General features: G+C 34.7%; 1 protein-coding gene across 1 annotated transcript; it reads left to right on the forward strand.

Annotated features, from left to right (window-relative positions):
• Positions 1-11,966: 11,966 nt before the first annotated feature.
• LOC134842686 (uncharacterized) lies at positions 11,967-17,331 on the forward strand. The gene is made up of 2 exons (XM_063859139.1): positions 11,967-13,370; positions 16,585-17,331. The coding sequence occupies exons 1-2, from the start codon at positions 12,537-12,539 to the stop codon at positions 16,975-16,977; spliced, it is 1,227 nt and encodes a 408-aa protein (XP_063715209.1). The 5' UTR covers positions 11,967-12,536; the 3' UTR covers positions 16,978-17,331.
• The last annotated feature ends 2,459 nt before the right edge of the window (positions 17,332-19,790 follow it).

Raw genomic sequence — 19,790 nt, forward strand, 5'->3', positions numbered from 1 at the left:
TAGCATCAGTTGTAATGGTGCATCTCTTTCCACCAAGAGATGCTGGGAGAACTACTTTCATTACCGCTCTCGTTCTCTCCAAACTACCAAAAAGAGTTGTTGTAGAGCTATCTGAGGACCTGAATTCTACTTATCAGCATCGGAAAGTGACTGTATCAAAAAGTTGAGCCACACAACCACAGACACTCGAGGTACATGCTGTGTCCACAATACATTTGTTTCGACACTCTGATAAGAGATAAGAGTCAGTGGACAAAGCAACCGCTACCATGCTTTCCTTGTCTCTCACTTGATTTTCTGTTGCGCCTGTCAGATTTGCGTGTGACTCTTTCTTCTCTGGGCAATCTTTGAACCAATGATAAATGGAGCCGCACGCCGCAGACCTGGACCTTTTTGTGAACTTGTTTTTCGGGTTCGTTTTCTTCGTCACGCCGGTATCTTGACGTTTGAAATCACTGTTCCGCTGATAGTTATTGACTTTCTTATTAGCCAAGAAAACTTGTTTTTATTCCTTCACAGAAATCACAACAGGGCTGTTCTGGTGAACGAATGTGAAACTAAGTAAAAGTTAAATTGGGGTAACACTACCCAGTTTCAGTGCAAATTATCATATGATTATAGTCAGCTAAATTATAGTTTCTAGTTTAATTTCTATGATTCGGCTCTTGAAATCGCATACCACTCCTCATAGTTAAGCCATCGGTCTGATTTATTATCGGTCTGATTGGACCATTATTATTGGACCATTATAAACCAGCGCAAAAGTGCGAACGATTGGACCAATTTTTTTCGTTTTATCCGAAAGGTTTTGACTTTCAGAGGTGTCAAACTTAAGACTTTTGAAGAATTTGACTCCATTTGTATACCGTCTGGTTTTTTTCTTCAGGCAAAATTTCACGTTTTAGCTTGTCATTTTAAGATTTTATTTCTGAATGATTTTATGCCTTGAGCTCAAAATTAAAAATTTACTTAACATGCGATCATTTTTCAGAAAGCAAGGGGGTACGAAAATTATTCATTTGACTCACTTGAGTTAATTAAAGCGCTGGAAATTTCCTTCTATTGTAGAGATAGTTGTGAATTAATTCGACTCAGAAATTTAACCGTACCGGGTCCAGTTTTTCTTGTGTAAAAATCGAGTTACACAAAAAATCGCGGTTTCACTATTGATTTTTATCTACATTCTGTTCAAAATCATTTGATTTGATGAATTTAAGGCACATTACTTCCGATAACAAAAGTGAAAATTGAACAAAAAGTGCGAACGACTAAATTTCAAAAGCAGATTCTAATTTTCAGAATTCCCAGCGGAATTTAAAAGTTACCTATTGATCCTGTTTTCTCTAATTGAGTTAGTGTTATTAAAAAGGTCTCAATAATGAAAGATTTTTGAAAATCGAAGAGCTTCAACATCATATAATTCTCCGAATGTCGGAGATTAATAAGTCAATTGTTCAAAAAGGTCAATTTTATTTTTTGTTTCTTTGAGTTTCTTTTGTCTCTACTTATTGACCGAAAAAATTGTGTATGAATATTTTTGCTTGTGCATGAGAAGTTTTCGCGTTGCTTATGAATCTTTTTGCTTGTGCAACCTTGCCTCTGTGTACAAATAATATCATCACGATCGATATTGCCAGCTTGAAATTAAAGGCATAAGCTTTTACGTATCAATCGGTTCAGATGAACGAAAAACATGTATAGAAAAAATCTTGAAGTTCAAGGGACTTCACGGCAATTTTGTGAGCGTTTTGAACCTCGAGAATGAGAAATTATTTGTTGCTTCTCGATTTCATCAACAATGCTTCCGCGATCTACTGGCTCTGGTAATACTTGAAAAGAATTCGGCCTTAATGAAACAGAAATTGGCTTTTTGGTAAATTTTATTGCAGATCTGCAATTTGCATCGATTTTTTTTACCCAAGCATCGCTGGTGGCATAGTAGCAATGTTTTCAATGCATTGTAATGTTTAGTTGAGCTACGTATTAATTAAATTTAAGTTCATTCAATGTTGCTTGTATCTGAGGAATTTTCAGGACTTTTTAAATGTTTTTCCTTTGTTTGTTGTAAGTTTATTATTTTCCATCCATTCGGATATTAATTCCAAATGTGTTCTAAGTTCTTTGGTTTCGCTGAATGTTCCAAAAATATTAGTGTCATCCGCATAAAGAATACATTCACTGTGTTTTGGTATGTTGGGAAGATCATTGATATAGATAAGGAAAAGCATGGGACCCAAAACAAAACCTTGAGGTACCCCAAAATGAAGCTTCCCTTGTTGAACAATTGTTCGAACGAAAGATATACTGGTTTCTATTGCTGATTTAGGATTTTAGTAAATTAAGAGGAACGCCTCAGTCCGTAAAGGTGACACTTGTGAATAAGAGTGTTATGATCAACAGTATCGAAAGCTTTAGATAGCTCTAAGAGTGCGCAGTGCGCCAATTTATCAGTATTTCTGCTTTCAATAAGAACCTCTTAAGTTTTCACAATAGCATCAATTGTAGAGAGTTTGTTGCGAAATCCAAACTACTTATTGCTTAAGACGTCAAACCTATTGAAAAAAATAATTATTCGTTTCGATAATAGTTTTTCAAAAACGTTTCCTATTAGATGTTTACCAAGTTTTACCATTAAGATATTGTATGGTAAGTTAAAATTGAAGGCTACGCTAGTGAAACTAAGTAAAAGTTAAATTAGGGTAACACTACCCAGTTTCAGTGCAAATTATCATATGATTATAGTCAGCTAAATTATAGGTTCTAGTTTTTCAATTTCTATGATTCGGCTCTTCAAATCGCATACCACTCCTCATAATTAAGCAAGTTCCATGACAATTTACCCTATGCCAATTTACTCTATGCTAATCTATCTATGTTCTATATACAGTTCGATTGGCAGATAACTGAGCTGAATATCTGTTTAGGGTCGCCGGTGGGCGCGCTGTGCGTGCATTGCCGCTTCGCGGCGATAACCGGTTCTAACTTTCTTATAGAGTCCTACTTTCTGTTCGAATAGGGTATAATGGTATAGGGTAGATTGTCCTGCTATTAATAAGCCACATCACCATTCATTTCTTTTAATCAATGTCAGCATTTTTAATACCTCGGACAATAGTTTGTATCTTGAACAGGTGTTGTTGGCTCTTTAACCGTTTCCGAACACCCTTTGTGGCTTCTATCAAATGAAACTTATCTTAAAATCGCCTGATTGATCATCAGTAGAAAATATATTTTTTTGTCGGCGGTGGCGGGGGAGCAAACAGTACAACAGGTGCCTTTTTCAGATTATGGAAAGCCAGGTAGGTAAAGCACTTGCTTGTTGCGGCACTTCGAATACGTGGTCAACATTGGACGCCGTTTCTGCTAAAATTAGCAGGAAGCTGGGAAAGAATATAACGCCCAGAGAACTGGATGATTTGATGAAAAAAGTCGGAAGTGAAGAATTGATGAGAAATGGTGTTTGGCGGACAAGTTTTGGCGATAAATTAATGCCAATTGTGCTTGTTAATGTAACTTTTGCGCGTACTGTAGCAGAGACTGAAGGTTCTGTGAGTTGTATTTGCGGAGCCGTGGGAAAATCGAGGAGTGAGGCAGACTCGAAAAGGTTATAGTTGTTTGATACAATAATTGGCTAGCTTATTTTTCTGATCATGAATGGTCAAAACTAACTTCGTTTTCGTGTTTTGCCCGACGAATCAGTTACCATGCAGACAACGTGATTAAGGTAAAAATACATTATATTGAACTCCCTGTGGTCGTGATGTTATTAGGAATGATATGTACTGCAACTAAGTTTCCTTCAAGAATTTGTCGGTAGCAAAGAAAAGTCTGAATATTTTTATACAAGCAAGCGATAAAGTTAATATACGAGCTATAAACCAGCGCAAAAGTACGATCGATTGGACCATTATAAACCAGCGCAAAAGTGCGATCGATTGGACCAATTTTTTTGTTGTATCCGAAAGATTTTGACTTTCAGAGGTGTCAAACTTATGACTTTTGAAGATTTTGACTTTTTCAGAAATTTCACGTTTTAGCTTGTCATTTCAAGTTTTTATTTCTGAATGATTTTATGCCTGAGCTCAGAATTAAAAATTTATTTAACGTGCGATCATTTTTCAGAAAGCAAGGAGGGTACGAAATTTATCCATTTGACTCACTTGAGTTAATTAAAGCACTCGAAATTTCCCTACTATTGTAGAGAAAGTTGTGAATTAATTCGACTCAGAAATTAAACTGTACCAGGTCCAGTTTTTCTTGTGTAAAAATCGAGTTACACTAAAAATCGCGGTTTTACTATTGATTTTTATCTACATTCTGTTCAAAATCATTTGATTTGATGAATTTAAGGCACATTACTTCCGATAACAAAAGTGAAAATTAAATATAAAATGCGAACGACTAGATTTCAAAAACAGATTCTAATTTTCAGAATTCCCAGCGGAATTTAGAAGTTACCTATTGATCCTGTTTTCTCTAATTGAGTTAGTTTTATTAAAAAGGTCTCAATTATGAAAGATTTTTGAAAATCGAAGAGCTTCAACATCATATAATTCTCCTAGTGTCCAAGATGAAAATTGTTCAAAAAAGTCAATTTTATTTTTTGTTTCCATGAGTTTCTTTTGTCTCTACTTCATTTTTTTTTCGGTCAAAACAATTTTTGCGTTGCTTATGAATCTTTTTGCTTGTGCAACCTTGCCTCTGTGTACAAATAATATCATCACGATCGATATTGCCAGCTTGAAGTTAAAGGCCTAAGCTTTTACGTATCATTTGGTTCAGATGAACGAAAAACATGTATAGAAAAAAATCTTGAAGTTCAAGGGACTTCACGGCAATTTTGTGAGCGTTTTGAACCTCGAGAATGAAAAATATTTGGGTTGCTTCTCGATTTCGTCAACAATGCTTCCGCGATCTACTGGCTCTGGTAATAATTGAAAAGAATTCGGCCTTAATGAAACAGAAATTGGCTTTTTGGTAAATTTTATTGGAGATCTGCAATTTGCATGGATTTTTTTACCCAAGCACCGCTGGTGGCATAGTAGCAATGTGTTCAATGCATTGTAACGTTTAGTTGAGCTACGTATTAATTAAATTTAAGTTCATTCAATGTTGCTTGTATCTGAGGAATTTTCAGGACTCGTAAATGCATGATTCAAGTCGTTCGTGGTCGAGTTGTTGGAGGCAATTGTCACTTTTTTGGCACTTTTTGACGCTTAATTGATCCAATTGGCTGGCACGTGGTTCGAACCTCGTCCTCAGCAGTCATGTGGCTTTCATATTTTTTTTGAATTTTTATAGCATCGTTTTGTGGCCTGTACTGAATTTCCGATTAACTTTCCGAGTGGAGCTCAAGCTATTCTCTCTAATAAGAGAAATAGAAATCGCCCTCAAGTTGAAGCTTAAAATTTAGTTTCAAAAGTGGATGTCGTTTTAAAAGCAGAATAAAAAATCAGCTCCAACCCATTTAGTCTATGAAAGAACTTTCGGGTAACTTGATTACCCTTGCGACCAGCCGGGGTATTGTAATCGGGTACTAGACTTTTTTCCGTAAATAACTTTGATCACAATGGTCAAATGATAATCAGCATAGATAATTGTTAGTTAATAGCATGGTTTCTGTATTGGCCTTGTGCTTACGTTAAGTTGATTTTTTTAGTTTATTTTTTTAGTTTAAGGGTTGATTTTTTTAGATTCGTAAGTTTATGGTAGATTTTGGGCACTGTTTTAATTATGTCTGTTTTTTTCCTCATGTTTTATTAGTCAATCCTCTTAGTTATGTTGGTTTTGTAACGGTTGATCTTTAACAGGAAATTTTTGAAAAATATAAATCACCCTCTTAAGTCTTTCGTAGTACAATTAGAAAACTTAAACATGAAAAATTGTGATTTTAAAAATTAATTATCCAGCACATATGGCGTGAAGCTAACTCATATTCTTGAGACGACGTTGCATGAACAATTTTGAAAGGTTTGACTTTCTTCAATTTTTCTGAAGGCTACTAGTGGAGTTAATTGAGCTAAAAAAAAATTTGCGAATTTTTTGCTGCTTTTTTTCGAAATTTTTTTAATATAAATTTTATTAATTAATTTTTTTAAAGCTTTTCAGTTTGTCGGTTAAAGATTTTGCTTTGTTACTTAATGAGCACGGAATTATTTACGCATGCGATTATTATTCTAGCAATTATCATTTGTTATTTTTCTTTGCTTGGTCGTTTAATGCTTTCTCGGTTAATTTTGCTGTGTTGGTTAATGAGCACGGAATTATTACGCAGGCTATTATTATTCTAGCAATTAGCATTTATCATATTTTAGCAATTATCATATTTTTTGCTTTGTCGGCCGGTGAGCCCGGAATTGTTACGCATGCGATTATTTTTCTAGCAATTAGCATTTATCATGTTCTAGCAATTAGCATATTCTTTCAACGTAGCACAACTTTTTTTTAAAATTAGCGCCTTCGTCTCAATTTCTGTCTGCCAGTTTGTTGAGCTATGTTTGTGTTGTATTCCAAAATTAGTGCTTCATGGTTGTCGACTTTAACTCTGTCGGGTTAGTTTCCGAATTGAATCTGGCACTCACTGCACATAAAGCTCTCGTGGCACTTTATAAGCAATATATTTCTGTTGATTTTCAGCTTATTATCGGTTGTAATTTTGTAGATTTTTCTACTTAATTTTTTTTTCCTGCTCTGGCTCTATTTTTTCGAACGCTCAATATCAGCCTTACAAGGCCCTCTTAAAAAAACGGAAATAAATTTAATAATGAAAAATCTTTTTTTTAAATTTTTTTCTCCGGTCGAATTCTTCTAATTTTTATGTGTCATGCTGTTTTAATCTTATACTTGTTGTTTCGTAATAGTGCGAAGCTCTGCTTCGCCTCCGTGTTAGACTATGAACGTTAAAAACTGAGAAATAAAAAAAATCCTTTGTGTTTTTCAATTTTCATTATGATTGTCGTTCAATATATAAGCTGTTGCTCCGTTTAGGTATTTTGTAAGCCAAGATTACAATGCGGGAAGACATGCCTCGACTTACAGTGTGCACAAAGCCAACTGTGGTCTTTGGAGACCGAGTAACACCAGTCATCTGCACAGCTGGAGAAGAGCTTTCACCACGCCGGAGTTCGTGGACGGCGCTATCTGAACTGTTATAAATGATCAAAACTTATGTCTGTTGAACTCTCGTCTAACTGAAGAACGAAGTAAATTGTGTTTTTGATGTCCCTTGTTTTGTATTTGATTCTTTTTTATAGTGGCGTGTGCTACAAATTTGCGAGCTCTTTTGAACCCTATGAAGACCCTATTTTGCCAAAAACTTCTAACACACTCCCGTACCTCGGCTCGCTACTGCTCTCAGAACTTAATTCTGAGCCATAAAATTATGAGAAAAATACAAAGATAGTTTTCGAAGCAGGTGGAGCTACTTCAGATAATGTTGCCGCTACTAATTTGATCTGCGTTGTAGCATTCAGGCGCAACCAATTTTTTTAGTTTGCCATTCTTTATTTCGAATGTAAATATGTACAGATTTTGATAACTAGCTGCTTTAATATTTCAGAACATATAAAGTTTGCCCAGCTGAAGAAATAAACAAATGTTAGATGACTAGTTTTACAAGGTCTAATACAGTTTTAGTGGACTGAGTGAAGTTAACTTATTTGATTCGTGTGATTTTCTCACAAAAGTCTTCAAATTTGTTCACTTTCGATACAACTTGCCGGTTTTACCTTTATTTTTTTTAATGAAGTTCTAGAAAAAAAATCAGTCGTTTTTTCGGCTTCTTTGAATTTAGTAACATTTTCCCAAATGTGTGTTGGCTATTTTGTTTTTTCTATTTTGATCCTTTTTACTAAACAATTGTGTAAAATCTACGCAGAAACAAATTAGGAGCGATGTGGTCATCTGAAAACTGTGAGCATGGTTTAGTGTCATCGAACTAAAAAAAGACGTATATTTAGGTTGTGTTTGTCAAGACTTGTTCACGCTCAAATTTGATTTTTTCTTGCGTATTGTTTTGTTAGTTCATTTCACATTCATTTGGTAGATGACAGGCAATTTGAGTTCTCCAATAATAAACTTGCAAATGGTGCGAAAAAACGTGAGTGAGTTTCAGTTTCAAAATTGTACTTTTTGAGATTGCCCAGAAGAAAATTTTTACCTATTGGTCCAGTGTTCGTTAGTATGGCTTCTCCTAGTGTGGCGTACCCCGGTGTATCCTGGGTATTTAGTCTGAGCTTTTGGGCTGTTATTTGTACTTGCTATTGCTAGCATGATGTCGTCGTTTTACTAGGACGGCTGCGATATCACCAACAGTTCATCAAACGAGGCCCTTTCTGCCAACGTCCTACGACGCATCGCCCACTGCTCAAAGACGTAGGTGCGAACCTTGGAGAGCCTTGCTTCGGCAAACCTAAACCTTTGGGGTCACCCGACATTTTAGCATTGCGCTCGCCATGTTTGGATCCGGCCTTGAAAGCCACCAGACTAGTGTCATTAGTAGTCTCGCAGGTCTTCGGATAGAGAGGACAATTGGCGCAACTTTTTGTGTTAGTGGAGACCAGGAGCCGGGGACTGTGTTCTACAGAATCCCCTGATGATTGTGAAAGATATTTGTGGAAAATAGGTTTTGCCGAAGTTGCCATTAATGGTAACCGCCACAATGCTTATAGCAATGTGGATCCTATGATATAATCATAGGAAATGTTTTTACCCGGTGATTTTAAAATGGTGAAACTAACTCTCAGTGATGGCCTTTTATAGCTATGAGAATACTGAGGAGGACATGAAAAATTTTGTCGCTGTACAGACTATTTTAGAACTAATAGGCAATATCTGGCTCATCGTTTGATATGAAAATGAGCTTCTTTGCGAAGTCCTATTTCTTCTTATTGAGTGTGAAACATGAACTACTTGTTTCTGATTTTAATTCTAGTATCTTCGTGTTGTCTGTAATAATTTCTAATAAATCACAACTTCCATTTTTTCGGCTTGAGAAGTTTTTGCGTGATGTTCTTAGAAGTTTTTTTAAACATTTGTTGTTTTTCGCGAGAAATTCTGACTACTCTTTGCATATCTACATGGCCTCTGACGCATGTCAAAAGTTTTCAAAATACTAAATTTTTTTTTTTTTTCAAAAATGTCATTTTTTTCAAGATCAAAAGACCAATTTTTAAATTTTTTTTTCCAAAAAAATGATGATTGGCCAGCTCCGTTTTGTTTTCCGGATATTAATAATTATTTGAATTCAGTTTTTGTGTTCCATGTTTCAACGAAAGTGAAGAATATATACCCTTGGGTTGGTTTTTATTCAGACCAATTTTATCAATCGAAACAGTTGATTTTTTGTTCGCCAATGAGGATATCGACTCCCTGAGTTCAATATATAAAAATAGTTTGCCTTCATTTTTACTGGTAAATTTGGCGTTCTAGCAAAATTGTTATTTTCTGGATTTAGTTAATCTCGCCTTGAAGATTGATATTTCATGCGAGAAGCGTAATGCGAATTAATTATGCGTGGCGAATTATCGCGCACTCAAAATTGCTCCAAATTAAATGGAGGCAGCTATTTAGTAATGTTAATACTCTATACGACTCAAAGTTCAATACTCAACTATTTTATTTTGACAGCTGGGGTACCGAAAACAAACTGATTAAAACTTATAGTTTATGAATATATTTTTTTGAAAACTACTTGAGACTATTTACACGACAGTCGGATTATTCAACTGTTCATCTAATATACTCTTCAGATAGCGATTTTTGTTCCGGTTTTCGTAAAGAAAGTAACGGAATACTTGTGCTCGGGGTGGTTTTTATTTTTTTCTGACAAATTTCGCATTTTTAACTAGCTATTTTGGACGGATTTCATTCAAAAGTTATTGTTGTCCTGAGCTTAAATTTTAAAAGAGCTTTCACGTGTCATATTTTGTATAGTTATTGAGGTTTAAAGATTGCGATTTTGGCCAATTTCGGACAATTAACGGGCGATATATTATCCGTCCTATAAATTGTTCCAAATTGGTTCAAGGAAGCTTATTTCCCATAATTGATTTATGAATAGGAGCGAAATCTATTACTTCGTACTTTATATGGCGTGTGGGGGATGATTTTCACAAAAATCCTAAATTAAAAAATAAGTTTAGCTTTTTTTATTACATTTAATTTTTTCATGTTATTACGGCTCCGTCGACCTTCAATGGCAGTCGGAACATTCAGAGCTTCGCCCTGATAGGAGCAGTCTTGTTTGGCTTTTGAATTGAGAAAGCTAATGAGCTGCCATTTTTGTATGCTGGTTCAGTTTTCGTTTGCTGATATTTACAATTTTGAATCAAGCAAGACTGCTCGTTTATCAGGGCGAAGCCCTGAATGTTCCGACTGTCCTTTAATCCATATCGAATAGTTTTTGGGAAAAGAAAACATTGAAAACCTATATATTTTGGACAATATCAAAGTGCAAAATGTTGAGTCGTACGAAATTAGCTAGCCTCAATTCAATTTGGAGCGATTTTGTTTGGCGGGATAATTTGCCAAGCATAAATAATTCGCGTTACGCTCTCCGCATTATGAATAAACTCTTCAAAGCGCGCATAATTTAGTCCATAACATGGCCAATTTGACAATTTTCAAACCCCCAAAACTTTACGAAAAATAATTGGAGGTGAAATATATTATTACATTTGAACTCAGGAAGTCTATATCTTCAATGGGGTATATTTTTTTTTGTTGAAAATCATTATTTCGAAAGTGAAAATTGACTGACTAAAAAAACACACCGAGCATAAATATTCCGTTTTCTTCGAAAGTCGGAACAATAAGGCATTGGATGTTTGTGATCATTATTGTTTTTCGTCTTCTGATTAAAGTGATGAAGATATATATATTCTTGTGGCGGTTTTTTAATTTAGGCCAATTATACAAAGAATAAGTTGACAGCGAGGGAGCGAGCCATCGGTTCAAATTTCTCGTTTAATACATAGTTTCAATGGGCAATTTTTTTTTATTCTGAGAGACTTGTATCGCACTCAATCATTGCAATTTAAATAGAAGCAAACTTAATTGGTCACACTAATTGCGTATTTGAATCAAACTTAGCCCTAAACAATGGATATTGGCAGTCCAAAATGTATAGCTACCCAAATTTTTATCTGTCAAAAACTATGCGAGACCAGTTAAGGGGCAGTCGGAAGATTCAGGGCTTTGCCTTGATAAGAGAAGTCTGGTTACTCTATTTCATTATGTCTGCTTTGCAATTGATGTGGAGCTCCGCTTCGCATGTGTAGGTTATGCAAGAATGGTCGGCAACTTAGAACCAATCATGCTGATTACCAGTTTTGCTGAATTGTATTGAAATTTAAAAAATGGTTTCAACCAGTATGGCTCTAACCAGCTGTCATTGATCGACTACAGTTCTACAGTACTCGAAGAGATATTTAATACAATTCTTAACATGCATTTCTATTTATTTGGAGATACTCTTATTTTGAAAACCTTATCGACATCAAATTTAGATTTTTTTCAAAACACCAGATGCCGTATAAAGGATTAAGTGATTTTGAACACGACTGTTGGTCTGGAAGTATCTATTGAAGTATCTATTGAAATGATATATCGTCTCAAGTTCTGGTTCATTTTTGCACAAACATTACATGTTTAAGCATTTTAATCAAACTTAAACAAGATAGCACATTGCAAAATGTAGCCTTTTACTGCCTTTTACTGTTTTCACCATTTTGCTACATGGCGTTGCAGTAAAACTCAAATTGAAAACTTAGACTGAAACCTGAAACTACGTATTTCATACAAAACAAGTTTACAATTCCATTTAACTTTTTCATTACAAAACTCACTGCTGCAAATAGAAATAATTACAAACTACATGTTACTTTTGCAAATGTTCCAAAGTCAATAATATTCAATTAATTTTAGTGCTGAGCTTAAAATTTTCTCAAATGCTTTGGAGCACCTGTCGTATCGCGTTTTACATTAATGATTTAAAAATTGATTTCGCTGTTGGTGGTTTTATGTGTTCCAACAAAACAAACCAAAATTGCTTAGTTTTTATATGTATCAATTTTGTGTCATTTTAGCCAAACGCGTTCTGAAAGCGAGTTTTATATCTGAATTATTATACACGCAAGATGGTTCAAATGGCACCATCAGTGGATTTTTAAACGTCAATTTGTTCTCTGTCCTGCTCTCGCTGACTGACTTGCTACTCGTTTTGTTGCTGACTTAATGAACTCTTAATGGTAACACAGCCCACTGCATTCGAAGTCGACGTGACGTCATCAGAGTGTATCTATATCACATATATCTCGTTTTTTAATTACTACGAAAATTAACAGAGACATAGCATGTGATTTAGATCTCGCCAAAACAATAAAATTAAGAGAAAAAAGAAAAGTCAGTAAGTTTTTAACTGACCAAGTGAATCAGACCTGCACAATTGGTTGCCTTAATTTTTCTATGCATAAAACATCTGTTGAAGGCTCGAAAAAAACTATCATTTTGGTGTTACTGAATCATATCTGTTCAAAATGAATTACATTGCAAATGGTACAAACAGCTGGCTTGTTATTATTTTAACAATTATTACAAATCCTTTGTTGTCTTTTGCTTCCGAAAATTCTACCACGACCACAGTCAAACCCGCTCGAGGTCCAACTGAACCCACGAGTGATGTCGTGTCGGATGATGACGTAAGCGATGATTCGGAGACGAACGCAAGACATACTGCTATTGTCTATTTCTGCTTATTCAGTCTACTATTATTACACATGGCTTGCGTAATCATAGCTTGCATGTTATGCTTCCGACATGCAATCAACAACTCGGGCTGGTTTGGCAACCGAAATGGTACACGGGATGAAGAAAATACGACCGGAAACAACGCTGCGTCGCGAGATTCTCTCGATGAGTACTTAGTGTTCACGAAGTCTGTTCAGAAAGATTTATTTCTAAGTTTCGACTCGCCGAAAACTTCGCCCTACCGAATCGAGTTTGTTCATCATGAGCATCAGAGCCGACAACCAATCAAAGTTCCCTTTGTTGGCTATGACTTGCCGAAGTTTGTTGAAACAACTGGTGCTAAAGACTCGGATAAACGAATCTCTACATGCGAAGATTCCCGAGTAACTATCAACCCCTCGGGCATTTCAGTTTCAGGGATAGACAATCCGATATTTAACGATGACAGTCTTGAAAACGATCTGGAACCAACTCAAGACAGCTCTGGATCTGCTGGGGTCAATAGGACTGCAGACGATGTGTTAACCAGAACTAGAACTGAGTTGAGACGATCGGAATCCGCTCTTCCCGATATAAAGACGCTCGAAAAGATCAGAGGCACTTTGACAATTCGGAGCAAAGCTGTAAGTTAAGTCAATGTTAAAGACACTTGAATTAATCGTACATTGCCTCATAGAGTGGCAGATCTCTGGCATGGTAAAAATAGTTCCGACAACGAGATCTCTCCTTACCTTTTACCTTCAGTTTTGCACAACTTGAATAGATTTGACTTCCATAGTGGTACACCGTGTGAAATTTCTTGCTGCAAAAAACGGCTCTCAGTCTAAAAACAGTTGTTTTAATTTGCAAAATACCTTTGTCTAGATACAGACTAAGACATGATACAAATTTGGGCATTCTTCAAAAATGGGGAGATTAACACCCTTCAGATAAATCCTCAGCATTTTTTAGAAATTGAATAATGTTCCGACTTTGAAAATGGGGCTGAACTTAGTATTCGGGTATGTTTTTTTTCTTTTTTTTTCTACTCTAAATCAGCTACCACAAATAATTATCAGAATGGGCCGACTGATGTATCATATAAACGCCCTTTTAGACCTGATTCAAAAAATTTTCACTCAGCTGTCCGTGTGTCGAGAAAAATCGATTTAATCAAGTTTTAGTCTAATTTCCAGCGAGTAAAGCGATCGAGCAACTTTCTCTGTATGATTCGTCATATAGGAAAACTAGTTTTAGAAATTTTCTTTAGCGCTTCCTTGGCAGTATAACTTTTTTCTATCTCTATGAGAAATTTTTGTGCAAAATTACCAATATTTTTTGTGTGTTATTCATTTTTTGAAGACAAATGATGTCGATCATTCCCAAATTACCAGCGTTATATGGGTTTTTATAGTGCTCTTGTCATGCCACTTACTAGAAACGACACTCATTTCATTTTATAAATGGCAATTGTGTGATCAGAATTTTTTTGTATGATTAAGCTTACGATTAGCAACCGTTATCAAATCGGAATGTAGAATTTTTTTCGGGTTATTAACTAGTTTAACAAAATCAGTTGAATAACTTGACATGCTCAATGCCCTTAACCTGACTCAATCTTCAGCTGACATGCTCAGTTTCTTGAAAAATCAACAATAATTACTGGATACTAGATACTACAGATTAGTTTTAGGGAGGACTTGAAACTTCTTTTTTACATAATTTTTTTTGGCTCAACTGGTGTTTGCTCAAAAATTTTCGGCCTTGTTTCCGCTTCGTAAATTTTGTTCAATTGCTTAATTAAGTTTCAAATGTCTTGCTTGACATGTTTCCTTAGAATTTCTGGTTGATAAAAACAGGTATTCTGAAAGTGTATGGGTTTTTTTTGAGTTGCTTTGAAAATTTCAATAGTTTTCCCAAAATTTAGTTTTGTCTCAAAAACTTTTCTACCGGTTTTCAAAAAAGGGGTATCCAGAGAAATACCGCATACTTTTTTGTGTGCCTGCATTCTCCCCTGGTTTTTGCTTTCCATTTTGTATACATTTTGTAGGGGGGGGGGGGTGGGAGTGTTTGACCAATAGTTTTTTTCGTTTTCTCGAAAACCAACCTCTCAAATTTGAGATTGTGGGTTCAATGGAGATAACAAGTAGAAAGAAATTTTCCTATATTAGCGGGCACTCGCATTTTTTACACAAAAAGTTATCGTCCTTGCAAAACTCTTTTTTGATCGTTTTCTAATTTTTATGAATTTACCAAAAAATACCGTCTGAAGTCAGAAATTTTGGGTTCACTCCGAAGAATGAATTGTAAGAAGCTCCTTTGCATTCGTGACTACGCTGAAATTAATTAAACACAAAAGAGTATGGCCCGCGGAAAAGTCAAAATTTTTGTCTTTTCTTGAGAACCACCCTGCAACGTTCCCCCCCCCCCCTTACTCAATCCGCTGGTGACCCTGCCACAACTGAGTTTTTGGATTCAATCGAAATTTCAGGTTGGGTGAGTCTCTTGTGCATAAGTGGCTAAGTCCAATGTTTTTAAACAAAAAGCTATGATTTTGAAAATGTCAACTATCTCAATAACGCGTTAACAGAAAAACGGTAAATAGCGCGCATTTATTATCACAAATTGTCAATTTTGAAACTACCAGAATTTCAGGAAAAAGTAGGTGCAGGTAAAATAACTTCCTGATTTTGAGTTCAGGACATCCATACTTTGAGATAAAATCAAAATTCTGCAAATTAGGTTGATTTAAAAAAAACTTTCCATATGAAAAAAAAACACCAAACATGAACATTCCAACTCCAACCCAAATTGAATTAAGGATGTTCAATTGTTCCGAATAAATTCGAAGGTTTATCTGAACACTTTTTACTTTTCAGTCCCATTGGTATTTTTTGGATGGAAATTAGCATGAAGTTATGGGGGTTATGGCTTTTCCGACTTAATTGAGTCTTAATTGATCCTTTCTGGTATCAAAATCAATTATCTTTATCTGATCTATCGGCACCAGTTCAATACTTCAAAGATACGCTGATTTTGAAAAATGTTTTGAGAATTTATCTTTTATAGCAGACTGATTAAGTTTTCTTAGTTGTGAACTTTAAACACCTTTTTTGCTGAATTTAGATTTGCTCATAACTATCGTAAATTAAAACAAGGGTAGCCCGTTTTTGTGCAAGTAGCACACAATTTTCCGACCATAGTATTAAAAAAGGATCTGAGCAAAAAACTAGAACTTAGGCATATTTGACAGTCAAAGTGAAAAAAGCAAATTGAAAAAAAAACTGTTTTTGTAGAAAAATTACTAGAAAAACTAAAAAAATGGTTAAAAGTTTTGCGCAGTAAAAACTTCAAAAATTAGCTTAACTTGAAAAAAAATAAATTTTTGAGGCTTAAATTAGACATAAATATTTAATTTAAACCTGCTCACTGGCTCGAAGTTAGACTAAAAATCGAAACTTTCAAAACAGTTTTTCTCGACACTAGAAAATAGAAAAAAATTGAGTTTTTTTTTTGGTTCGAATCACGACTAAAAAGTTTTAATGTGATGTGTCATTCAACCCAGACCGATGATTTTTTGCTGTACCTGATTTTGAGTGGAAAACATTAAGAAACAAATTTTCAATGGTCGGAACAAAAAGTAGCAACATTTAGTTTTCAGCCTCAGGAAAATTCAGGTATTTATTGTCATTTTGATTATGCAGGAAAGTTTTTATATGATTAATTACTAGGCCATGAGGACAATAATGTTATCATTTAGCTGATGATAACTTCAATGTCTAATATGAAGTCATAGTTTGTTGTCGTCACTTTCAGCTAGTTTCGCATGTCAATCATGTGAATTTAATTATATTTCAGGGCTCAACTCGGAGTCTGCGTGGTTTTCTCGGCTCATTCGGAGCAATGGCATCTACCTCGGATGCGCCCGTTTCTCGTTCCCGCGTTGCGACCGACAACTCTCCCCCCGTTGAAGTAGAAATGACGCGGAAGTTAACTTGGACCTGTCCTATTTGTCTAATTGAAGAAGATGCTGGTCAAACCGCCGGAAATGGGAGTGATATCATCAACTTTAGCAGGGAAAACTTGCCTTGTTCACACGTTTTTCACATGTGCTGTTTGGCAGACTTGACTAGACATACGCTCAAGTACAAGAAGCCGTTCTCGTGTCCAATGTGTCGGAAAAAATTTTCTGTCTCACTGGTGAAGAAAACCGCATCGGAAAAAAGGATTCATCTCTACGGAAATTTTTGACATCATAATAGAATAATAGAAAACTCCACTAAAATTTGCCGTTGATTTGGTATGAAACTGTTTGCTGCTAATTGCGAAAGGTTATTTTGCAATCCGGCAATTCGTAACGACGGTCGATGGTTCTGAATTTTTACCAAGGCGATAATTAGCAAAATTCTTCATTTTAAATTTGTAAACATGGATTTTTATGTTAATTATTTTTTCGGATAATTCTTAAGCGGTCAAAATTATGTTCTGACTACTGGAAAAGTGGAAAGCAGTTTTCAAGAAATAAAGGAGGATTGTTTACTTTTTAAAATTCCCTAATCAAAATTAACATCTGATAATTTCAAATTCTAATTGCAATTGAATTTAGTTTTTTTCCCTCTGAAATAAACCCAAATTTTTGGCGTTTCTTGTGTCAAAGAAAAACCAAAAATAAAATGAAGGCAACAAAACTATGGCTTAACTTCATTCAATACGGAGTTTTTCGATTTGTGATCAGTTTTAGGATGAAAGTTCTCATAATTATTTTGAAATCAAATGGTCGCCCGTTACGAATTGTCAAATCATCGCTTCTATTATAGTGTAAAGTTAATTCGATATCATGAAAAAAGATATAGTCACTTTAAAAACTCAAAATGAGAAGTTCATCATTGAGAGGAACAATGCCAAAATTGTTCACCCGGATAACTGTTATCATTACACAAAAATTTCCGGCGAATCACGTATAAAGCTCGTAATCAGGGCAAAGCCCTGAGTGACCCTACTGCCCTTTAACCTATATCGAATATATTTTGGGAAAACAAAATATATTTAAAAACTACAAATTTTGGACAATATCAAAGGCAAATTGTGAAAATTTGAGTGGTACGAATTTAATACGACAGATTACCTAGCCTCAATTCAGTGTGGAATGACTTTGATGTGCGGGATAATTCGCCAGGCATAAACAATTCGTCTTACATCATGGATTATTGATTAAGGTTTATGGATAAAACCATCAAAGCGCGAACTAACTAGTCCAGAGCATTGATATCTTCATTGGGACTACAAAAATTTGTTAAAAACTATTATTTTGATCACCGAAAATTGATTGAACAAAAAAAACACACCAAGCATAAATATTCCATTTTATTCGAAAGTCGGAACAAGAAAACTGCACGTATACATGGCAAAACCCTGAATGTTCCGACTTCCCCTTAATACATATCGAATAATTTTTGTGAAAAATATTGAAAATTTTGAAGTTTTGGCCAATATCAAAGATCGAATTTGAGTCGTGCGAAATTAATATGACCGATTAGCTAGCCTCAATTCAATTTTGAACTAGTTTGTTGTACGGGATAAATCTCGCTGCATAAGTAATTCACGTTAAGCTCTCAGCGATTACGTAGCAGCATTTAAACAACCACCTATTCATACTCGTCAGTGTGTAGACAAACACTACTTTAACCAATCAGAATTGAGACGAGGAAGAAACAATTTATTAATAATATATTTACTTCTTAAGTTAGCTTTCTCATCTCAATTCTGATTGGTTAATATAGTATTTGTCTGCTTGCTGACGAGTTTGAATACGCGGTTGTTTAATTACAGGCCGCACTCCGCTCTCAGCCTTAAGAAAAAAATTGGCAATTTTTCAACTCCCAAAATTTTACAAAAAGTGATCGGAGGTAAAATATATTTTTAAATTTGATTTCAGCAAGTCGGCATGTGGCATAAGAAATATTCTTGAAAACTTTTATTTTGATCGCCGAAAATTGACTGAATAACAAACCACACTGAGCATAATTTTCCGTTTTCTTCGAAAGTCGGAAGAACAAAATTGCTGAAGCATAATTCCCGTACTTTGATACATCTTGAGAATGTTCAAAATTGATTCTAAAAGTCACTGTTATTTGTACATGCTAATCTGAAAATTGAATTCAAAAATCTCGAAAGATGTTTGATAAAAAAGAGTTCGAACAGTATCATTACAGTAAGTTATAAGAATTGAACCGGTTTTTTAGAGATATTGATTAAATTATTAGGTTTTTTTAACTAGCAAGGAAATTTGCCACGCTTGTTTCGCACAAATTCTTTTCAATGATTCAAGATGTTTACACTGATTCAAGATTTTTTTTTCCAATATTTAAGTTAAAACCAAAATCTAGAGTGAAGTTTTCTTCATTCTTAATGCATAGGTTTTAAGGGAATTGCGAAAATTGAATCTTATATAAAAAGGCAATTGATTGTATTAATTACGAGACAACTTTTTCAAAAAAATTGCTAATTTTGTTTGTGAAAAATACTTGAAGACATCTGACGTAGACACTGTCTGTTGTTTTGAGGTTGTGATGTCAATTTACGTATTTTATGACTGTTTTTTTCTGAATTTTTTATGTTTCCTAATTTTTGCAGTTGTTGCGAAGTAAAGCTATGCATTTGTGTCAAAAATTTTCATTGTTAAGATTTTGTGAAACAATGGTGACATACAAAATCGATTACTCAGCAAAAACATATTTATGCAACGCATAAGGTTTTAGCATTCGGCAGTAATCACTTACTTCAGTTCATTGAATGTAACAGCAAATATCAGTTTTTATAAAACTTATTCACAAACAATAACTGAGCGAAACATTCTTGGGAGCAAAAAATTTAGTAGCAATAACGAGAAATTTTATAAGGTTAATTATGAAGACCAACAGTGTGTGCATAATGAATAAATTGCAAAACAAAAATCAAGTTAAAAATCCAGCATTTGCGTAACTTGAAAGCCTTTTGTGTTATTTTGGCTTTTGGTGAAATAGGATGAAAAAAAATTCTCATTACCATAAATATAGTTTTTTCAT

Source organism: Symsagittifera roscoffensis, chromosome 3 (assembly GCF_963678635.1).
Source record: "Symsagittifera roscoffensis chromosome 3, txSymRosc1.1, whole genome shotgun sequence".
NCBI classification, from domain to species: domain Eukaryota; kingdom Metazoa; phylum Xenacoelomorpha; order Acoela; family Convolutidae; genus Symsagittifera; species Symsagittifera roscoffensis.